At 61.3% G+C, this 9492-nt stretch overlaps 1 protein-coding gene across 1 annotated transcript in view; it reads left to right on the top strand.

Annotated features, from left to right (window-relative positions):
• The window catches only part of EP400 (E1A binding protein p400), a 95534-nt gene that overhangs the window by 22655 nt on the left and 63387 nt on the right, over positions 1-9492 (top strand). The window contains 6 exon segments of the mRNA XM_027771374.1: positions 1765-1854; positions 2401-2508; positions 5153-5343; positions 5526-5703; positions 8287-8423; positions 9045-9218. Coding sequence (XP_027627175.1) covers positions 1765-1854; positions 2401-2508; positions 5153-5343; positions 5526-5703; positions 8287-8423; positions 9045-9218 — 878 coding nt within the window.

The following is a 9492-nucleotide window of genomic DNA, read 5'->3' as shown; positions in this document are numbered from 1 at the left end:
GGGTTCGCTGCACTCCCAGAGCATCTGGTAAGTCAGTTGCTGCTGCACCCGTGGGGTTGTGAGCAGAGCACGGCGCTGGGGTGCCCCGCGGCTGCCTGTGGGTGTGGAGTAGCACAGCTTTGGCCAGCAGAGCTGCCTGCGTGGAGTGTGAGCTGGCACTCCTGGCCACAGGTCCCTGCGCTGTGCCGACGGGGCAGTGTGGGGAGACACAGTCCAGGGCGGGTACAGTCTGTGCCTCCCCTGCTCCACGCGGCACCCTCTGCACACTGGCCACGGGGCCCCCTGCTACCCTTGCGGGCACCTCTGTCTTGGTTCACGTGTGGGTGTGCTCTGTTCCAGGATGCAGGCCCACCAGGGAGGAAAAGAAGAGCTAGCACGTCCCTGGCTGATGACGAAGGTCCGTGGCCCGCCCTGCTGGCCCATCTGCAGGGTTCCTGGTGAAGCTGGGGGCGGGGACCTGCGGTGCCCACGGCATTGTCCCGCTGCCGCCGTGCTGGTGGCCGTCAGTGTGAGCGTGGTGGCTGGCGTCTCTAGAGGACCTGGGTGTTTTCTGGAGCAACGCGGTGGCACCTGCTCTAGCGAGGTTTGGAAACCAGGTGTGGGCTTGCCGACTCAGCGAGACGTTAGCTCTTGGCTGGGGCAGTCGAGTCTCAGGACCTGCTGTTCTCTCCTGGAAGGTGGCAGGGAGGGTACTGGAGTGAAGTTCTGTCAGGCCCAGGTTCCACTGCATAGGTGGGACAGTCTCAGCCCGGGCTGCTGCGGCAGCCCAGGGCTTCCCACAGACCCTGCTCTGCCGTGTCTCTGCCGCATCGTCCGAGAGGCAAGTCTCCCCATAGCCACCCTCCTGGGCAGGAGGCCCCTGCGGCCCCTGCGGCCCCAGCCAGTCACTGGTGCTGGACGAGGGGCAGGTCAAAGGGATCATGCCGGGGCCTCAGCCCAGCTGGCGAGTGCCTGGGAGGCCTGTGGCCTGCTCTGTCCCCTGCTGTTGGGGAAGCTGTGCTGTGTCCCAGCACAGCTGTGGGCTTGGGGAAGTGGTCTGGTCACTGAGGAAGGAGTACCGTCTCGGCCACCGCAGGGCTTTAAGCTATCTCTGTGGTCTTCACCGACACCCAGTGGGGGCTGGTCTGGGGAGCGGGGAGGCCCTGGGTGCTGCAGGCTGTGCAGCGCGTGGAGCAGAGGCGTCCCTCGAGCTTCGTTTCTTTGACAGAGAGGGTGCTTGCACTTGCTGGAATCTGTCTTCATACGGGGCAAGGTCATACCGCCCCTCTCCACTCTCCCTCTTGTCAGCGTTTGGGCACACGAGGGCCAGGACCCAGACTGCAAAGGCAGCCACGGGGGCTCCAGCTCCCTGGCCACTCGACCACGGGGGCCAGTCCTGAGCTTTATTTTGAGGGCAATTCGACCTCGTTCCTCCCTGACACCCCTGGTGTCACGGCTCGCTGCAGTCAGGCTGGAAGCTGTGTGGCTGCGCCCCCGTCCTCACCCCGGAACGCGCCTTCCGTGGGAGCGAACCAGCCGCACACTCGGCAGGGGCACTTCCCCGGGGCCCTGGCGCAAGCGCGGGGCCGAGGTCCAGACGCCTGTCCTGCTCTGGGGTGCTGCGCCCCAGCCCTGAGGCTGTGAGAGACGGGTGGAGCACCGGGGTGTGTCGACACTTCTTCCGGGGCCTCGGCTCCATGCCCTGGAAGCTGCGGGGCTGCATGAGTGACTGCGAAGGGTCTCCGCGGAGCCTTGCCTTCTCATACCCCTGCCATACTGTTTCAGTGGAGGACGAAGAGGAGACCATTGAAGAGGAGGAAGCACGGGAAGGGGCCGTGGACCACCAGGCAGAGCTCTCCCACTTAGCCAGGGAAGGTGAGCCACGCTCCAAGCACCAGTGTGGGCAGTGCCAGTTTAAGAACGGTGCCCTGGACCCTCTTCCCCTCGCCTCTGTCCCATGGGGTCGCGGCTCCCGGCGTCGGGCTGGGTGCTACGTAGTCGGCCACGTGGGGTCCAGCCCAAGTAGCGTGACCCCGTGGCTGCTCGTGGGCCAGCGCAGGGCCGTCTCCTCAGTTCCGATAGCTACAGCTTGTGGGTCGTACCCGTCCGTCACTCCCCTTCGGTGGCTCTGTGTTGGTGGTGGTGGTTGTGTTTTATTAGTCCGTGAGTATTACCTGCGTTTGTTGGATACCGTTACAGAAATTTTTGTTATTTCATGAGGAAAAACTTCTTTAGTAGCATTTTAAGGACTCATCTGTATAAAGCTGGTATTTTAAACTTCACTGGGGCATGGACAACTGTCTTGGTTTCTGGGGGAAAATCAGCGTGCCTTTACATGTGACTTCCCCAGGGCTCTCCGGGAGCCAGGGAGGGCCGTGGGGTGCCGTGGGGCTCAGGGCCGCCTCTGTGTGCTTCTCCCAGCGGAGCTGCCCCTGACCGACCTGCTGAAGTTGTATGAAGGCGCCTTCCTGCCGGGTGTTCAGTGGCCTCGACCCCAGCCAGAAAGTGAGGGCACAAGCGAGGAAGAAGGTATGTCCCCAACATCTGAAACGTCTCTTCTCTCCGCACGCGTGTGACGTGAGCGTCCTCGATGTCCGGTCGCTCCGTGATCTTCGTCTCCCCTGAGGTCCAGGGCACTCAGGCGTGCCCAGCAGGCTCCATGGAAGCCGGGAGTCGCTCTTGGTGGCTATGTGCGACCAGGCTTTTCAAGCAGTTCCCACTGCACCGTGGAACCAGCCTTGCTTCCAGCATTTTTTAAGAATTTGGATTTGGGGACCAGCAGTTAGCGTAGTGGCTATGTCGCTGGACTCCCATGTGGTCAACCACGGTCTGAGTCCCTGACCCGGTGACTTAAACTCATCCCGGGCGCGTGTGCATGCATGCCCAAGATCCTGAGAGGAGAATGGAGAAGGGATTGTGGCGTGGCCATACCCCTGGGGGGTGGTTTCTCACTTTCTGTCTCTCTCTGTCTTTCTGGCGAGCATACATGCCTTTTGAGAGCAAAAACCTCTCAAAAAAAAAAAAAAATTGGGGTTTTGGGACTAGCAGTTAGCCAATGGCTGTGTCGCTAGACTCCCATGTAGTCAATTGCAGTTTGAGTCCCAGACCTGGTGACTTAAACTCATGCTAGGGGACCAGTAGATGGTGTAATGGTTACATCGCTGGACTCCCGTGTAGTCGACTATGGTTCGAGTCCCGGACCCAGTGGCCTCAAACTCACTCTGGGTATGTGTGTGCGCATGCCCAAGATCCCGAGAAGTATAGAGGAGGGATTGTGGTGTGGCCATACCCGTGGGGGGTGTGTGTGTGTGATTTCTTGTTTCCTATCTCTCTGTCTCTGATTCTCCATCAATTACATGCACCCTATAAAAAAAGGGGACCAGTGGATGGCATTGTGGCTACGTTGCTGGACTCCCATGTAGTCGACTATGGTCTGAGTCCCGAACCCAGTGGCTCGAACTCAGCCTGGGCACATGTGTGTGCATGCCCAGAATCCTGAGAGGAGAATGGAGGGAAAGGCATTGCAGTGTGGCCATCCCCCTGGGGGCTGATTTCTGGCTTTCTGTCTCTGTCTCTGGTGAGCACATGGGCCCTATAGCAAAATCTCTAAGAGAAGAGAGAGCGAGATGGACACAGTACCCTTGACGGGGTTCTGCTAGGTCCTTACTCTGGCCCCGAGCTGCTGGGATCCAGGTCTGCCTGTGGTGTTTAGGCCTCCTGGGATCCAGGTCGTGTGTCCGCATCTGATCCTGCATGACCTCGCGGCATTCTTTGCCCCCTGCTCTGTGCAGAACGAGTACAGCGAGGGGTGAGGGAGGACCTGCCTCTAGCTTTGGACAAGTCATGTTGTAAACACTCTTTTAAAAACCGTCAGGTGTGCGTGCACTTGCAGAGACAGGCACAGGGAGAGAGCACCCCTCAGTCGGATGGGCCGTGCCCCAGTTCTTTCTCCTCCTCTTGTCCACCCTGCTGGACCTCTGGGCATGCACACACCCAGCATGTCCCTCAAGCTGCCGGGGCTGGGACTCAAGCTGCGGTCACCCCTGTGGGACCCAGCTCCCGGCCACTAGGCTGTGGTGGGGCTGTCCCAAAGCCACTGTGCAGGGACCTCAACTCTTGGGGAGGTGTTTGTTCGTTTGTTTTATGTTTTTAACTTTTGCTATAGGGCGTGTGCGCTCTCCAGAAAGACAGAGACAGAGAGACAGAAAGCAAGAAATCACCCCCGGGGGTGATGGCCACGCCGCAACCCCTGCTCCTCCATTCTCCTCTCGGGATCTTGGGCACACACGCACACATGCCCGGTTTGAGTTTAAGCCACCGGGTCCGGGACTCGAACTGTGGTTGACTACGTGGGTCCATGACAGCCATTACGCCACCTGCTGGTCCTGGGACCTCAGCTTCTATCAGGAGCATTCAGGCTGCGGTATGCTTAGCCCACCAGTTTTGAGTAATTCGTTTTACTTTTCATTAGGTATTCCAAACACGCCACACATGTGAAACCAAAAAAAGTCCCCCTTTCCTGTCCTTGAACTGGCTCTGATTCTTGGAGTGTGTGCAGGCGAGCAGAGCAGCAGGCCCAGGGCGGCTCCAGGGCCCCATGGTGGCCTGCTGCTCACGTCTGTGTGAGCTGCTGCTTTTCTTGTCTTCAAGTTCTGCGACATGGCGTGGGAGCTCTCTGGAGAGAAGACGGGGTGGGGAACGCCCTGGGGCTGGCCGTGCTGTAGTCCCTTCTCTCGCATTCCCTACTTGGGACTTGGGGCACACGCACGCGCGGACGGCATGTTTCTAAGCTGCTGAGTCTGGGACTTGATCTGCTGTGGGCCGTGAGGTCCCTGGAAGCTGTCGCTAGCTCCCCTTTCCTGGTGGGCGTAGGGGCTGCGTGAGGTCCCTGGAAGCCTGTGCACGGGGCTGGCTACAGCTGCCCTCGGCACACCCCCACGTCCCGCACTGCCCAGGCTCCTCTGAGAACCTTCCAGCATGGCTCTGGGGTTGATGGCTTCATGACAGTCGTGAAAGAAGGTGGGAAACAGGGAAGACGGAGAACGAGTGCTCGGTCAGGCGTGACGTCATCGCCGTAGGCCAGGCGCCTCCATGCCCAGCCTTCGAAGTCGGAGCGCGAGCTCGTCCCCGTGGCCTCCTCCCGTCTCAGCCCTCGCCCTGTTCATTGTTCCAGATGCGGAAGACTGTCCGGGTGACAGGGAGAGTCGCAGGGACGTGGTTCTCATAGACTCGCTTTTCATCATGGATCAGGTCAAAGCCGCAGAGAGGACCAGCATCGCGAAGCCGAACGCCAGGGACATCGCCGAGGTGACCGCAGTGGCCGAAGCCGTCCTGCCCAAGGGCAGCGCTCGGGTCACCACGGCGGTAAGGCGCAGGGCATCCGTGCGGGACGGGGCTCCCTGTGTGGGCGCTGCAGCTGCAGTGGTCAGGCCGTTTCCGAGAGCCTGTCGTGGCTCGTGCCAGTTGGAGCATTTCGATGCCCTGGTGAGGGCGCATCGCGCTGAGGGTCCTGACAGGCCGTCGTCCTCTGGCCTCTGTCGCTGCAGGTGAAGCTCAGCGCCCCGCCGTTACTGTACGGAGCGCTCAGAGAGTACCAGAAGATCGGCCTGGACTGGCTGGCCAAGCTCTACCGGAAGAACCTCAACGGCATCCTGGCAGACGAGGCCGGGCTCGGCAAGACAGTGCAGATCATCGCCTTCTTTGCCCACCTGGCCTGTAACGAGGGTAAGGCCCGCCGGCCCCGGTGGGCCAGTGCCCCTGACTGACGGGACTGTGGGACTCGGCCTTCGCAGCCTCTCCTTGCTCCTGCCCTCTGACCTGGCCTGGGCGCACAGCTGGAACCCCTTGGGGTTGACATTTGCTCCAGCAACAGTGTTCTCAAACCCTGGCTCGCAGACTGCTCAGCCATGCCTGTGGGCGTGGGCGCCACGAGGGCGGGGCGGCTGCTCTGCCACCTGCTTGGGCCAGGCTGTGGATCCCCCTGCCAGTCTGGTAGCGCGCGCTCAGGGCTTGGTGTCGCGACAGCAGCTGTAAAGGAGGGGGCGACCTGTGTCCTTAAGACAGAACAGGAGCTCGCTGTCCTCCCTCCTAGAAAAGGAACGAGCCATGCCCCTCTCGGTGTCACTGCCCTGTGCTCAGCAGAGACAAGTGGCTCTCGCTCGGGCTGCGGGGAAATGCCGATGCTTGCTGTCCCTCTAGCAGGCGGGAGGGTGTGACTAAGAGGCCAGCCAGGCTCTCTGGCTGAGGCTGGCCCTGTGGGCCGGCAGTAGGGAGGGAGGGCCGGGCTCATCACCCTTCTGCTGGGAGCCCCCCGAACATTCTCCGCAAGCCATCCCGCAGCGTGTGGCTGGGTCGCTCCGTTACGTTCCTGTGGGTTGTTCGAGAAGTTGAATGAGCCCTGTAGTCGCTTTTAAGTGGCCCACTTCCAGTGTGGGAGTCAGGGAGTGCTTGTTTTTTTCCTGTTCGTTTCCTCGCCTTGTTGACTTGCTAGCCCGAAGTTTAAGCGTGTTGCTTTCAGATAGTTGGTGTACCCCCAGTTACTTCAGTACTCCAGGGAGACCCTGGGCTCAGCGTCCTCGATGAGGAAAAGGCATTCGTGACCGCCACAGGAGGCGTGGCAGCAGCCTGCCCCTCCTGAACTGCGCCCTGACTGAGGGGCGAGCGACGTGGAGCCCTCGCTGGTGTCCTGGGCCTTAGTCGGGGACCATGCAGCCCAGCCACTTCCCAGCCCCGAGGAGCAGCTGGTCAGAACCGGAGCCAAACCTGGCTTGGGCAGCCACGAGGCAGTGCGGGGGACACTGACAGGGGACACTGACTAGGACCTGGCGGCAGGGCGGCAGTGGCTGAGCAGGGCTCTCGGAGGCGCTGGTGGATGGGGCGCAGGTGTGGTAGGGGACAGGGAGGTCAGAAAGGCTGTGGGCGGCACAGAGGCCTCACAGCCACGCGGAGGTGCCTTTGCCTCCGTGGTTCGCCTCCGCGTAGGTCAAGGAGGGGGTGGGGGGGCACAGGGAGGAGCAGATATTTACACCACATGCTCCGTGTAGCTCACACGCACGTGGCCCCTCACACTGCCCGCTCCGTGTGGGCCATGCGCATGTGGCCCCCCACAGCCTCAGCCCCTGGCCCCCATCACTGGGCAACCCACCGACCACAAGAGCTGGCCAGGTCAGCAGTGCTGATGGGCCATGCCTGCTGCTCTTTTACTCTAAAAGGCAAAGTCTGCCTCATCACTGGCCCTTCTCCCCAGACGCTGACCATTGGGAAGCCCTGCCCAGCTGTCTCCCAGACCCTCCCTGCATGCCCACCCACCCCCACTTAACAGGCCTGCCATGTGGTGGGACGAGGGGGAGGGTGCCAGGTAACTGCCTCCTCCTTCCTCGCTCAGGGTTCGGACTGCGTTCCTAGACGTGGTGGCAGACTGTGCCCTCTCCTTTGTTTTTTTTTTTTTGGGGGGGGGAGAAATTTTCACTGTAGGGCGCGTGCGCTCGCCAGACAGACAGAGAGAGACATAGAGACAGAAAGCGAGAAATCACCCCCGAGGGGGGTTGGTCACGCCGCAATCCCTTCTCCTCCATTCTCCTCTCGGGATCTTGGGCACGCACGCACACGCGCCCGGCGTGAGTTTTAAGCCACCGGGTCCGGGACACGAACCGCGGTCGACTACGTGGGAGTCCAGCGACATAGCCATTACGCTAACTGCTGGTTCCCTGCCCTCTCCTTTGTGACGCTCTGTTCCTGTCCCCAGCTTGTGTCCCCTGCCTGGCTCTCAGCATCTGTGGTGGTACTCAGTGTACAGCAGTGACAGCCACGGGCTACGTGGGCGCCCTCCACACTCCGCTGTTGGTCTTCAACCTGGCATGCCCCAGCGCGGAAGCTGGCATGGGCTGTGTGGTGCTACCCCAATAATCTGGAACCCCTTGGGTTCCCGGAGGCCGGAATCAAAACATCTTACCTTGGGGTGGTTTGGGTGTGCTCTCGAGAGGCCAGAGTCAGTGCTGGGCACAGGGCCATCAACACAAGTCAGCGCTCAGTGTGGGTGAAAGCTCATCCCAGGCTCATAGGGGCATGCCAGAGTTTTGAGTGACGCACTCCTGGGTGTCGGCCACAGCCTCGTCTGCTCGGGCAGAGGCTGTGCCCTGGGACGGTGGCGCTACAGAGAGCCCGTCCTGAGGCCGGCAGAGAGGCCCACGTTGGTCATCTCCAACTTCTCCACTGTGTGACATGAGCTTACCATGTTCCCCGGCCAGACTGGGTCCAGACGCGCGGGCCGCCGGCTGAGGTGGAGACAATGAGCTCTCCCCTTTGCAGGTAACTGGGGCCCTCACCTTGTCGTCGTGAGAAGCTGTAACATGCTCAAGTGGGAGCTCGAGCTGAAACGCTGGTGCCCTGGGCTCAAGATCCTCTCATACGTTGGCAGCCGCCGAGAACTCAAAGCTAAGCGACAGGTATTTTTGGTAAAGTAGGGTCTTGCCGTGTTATTTCCCTCCTCAGCTTCCCAAGTCGCTGGGACCATGGGCATGCGCCACACCCAGCTTCTAGAGTGGGCCGAGAACCCGCCTCCCCCTGACCTCAGCCTGGCGTGGGGCTGTCAGCCAGTACAGCATGGCGGGGCCTTCTTACAGAATGTGAGATGACACAGGACAGAAAGCCGTCTCCAAAGAGCGTCTCTCATTTTCTTTATTCTCTCTCTGGAGAGAACATGTGCACGAGCTAGAGAGAGAGACACAGAGACAGAGGCAGAGCACTCCCTGCTTCCTCCACCGCTCCCCACTGTGCCTGGTGTGTGTGCAGGCTGCCGGGCCGCGATTTGAACCGCGGTCGTGTCCAGGGTCTGGCTCCCAGCACAGAGCCCAGCCTCTGGACCCTGTGGAGGGCTGGTTCTCCAGCTTAGCTTGCCAACAGGAACTTAGAGGAAGGGATAAAAATGTGGCCTAGACCACTTCCTGTGTGGTAATTGCAAGTTACAGAGCTCAGCCAGGACCACCCTTGCAGAGGGACGGTCGACTTCGCGGTGGACTCGCAGTGGCTGTGACGGGTGACGAGGTTCTTTGTCCCCTCCCCTGCAGGAGTGGGCCGAGCCCAATGGCTTCCACATCTGCATCACGTCCTACAAGCAGTTCTTCAGGGGCTACGCCTCCTTCACGCGTGTGCGCTGGAAGTGCCTGGTCATCGACGAGATGCAGCGGGTGAAGGGCCTGACCGAGAGGCGCTGGGAGGCCGTCTTCACCCTGCAGAGCCCCGCCCCTGCCGTGCGTCCCCGCCTGCTCTCTTTGCTGCCGTTGGCGTGGGAAGGGGGGTGACCGGAGACGCTGCCTCTCCACGAGGGCGCCCCCACGTGATAGCCGGAGGCTGGCGAGACCCCCCCCTCCCCGCTCGTCCCGCCCAGCCCACGTCTCCCAGGCGTGTGCGTGCTCGTATTAGCCCACGCGGCCGCCCCTCCCCTTCCCCAGTGGTCAGCACTGGTCCGCCCGTCTGAGCTGCCCCGCCCCGCCCCACCCGCAGCCCGCAGCGCCT

The sequence above is a fragment of the Tupaia chinensis genome, unplaced genomic scaffold (assembly GCF_000334495.1).
Source record: "Tupaia chinensis unplaced genomic scaffold, TupChi_1.0 Scaffold000211_1, whole genome shotgun sequence".
NCBI lineage: Eukaryota > Metazoa > Chordata > Mammalia > Scandentia > Tupaiidae > Tupaia > Tupaia belangeri.
The sequence above is the reverse complement of the archived record's forward strand: the minus strand, read 5'-3'. Positions and strand labels throughout refer to the sequence as shown.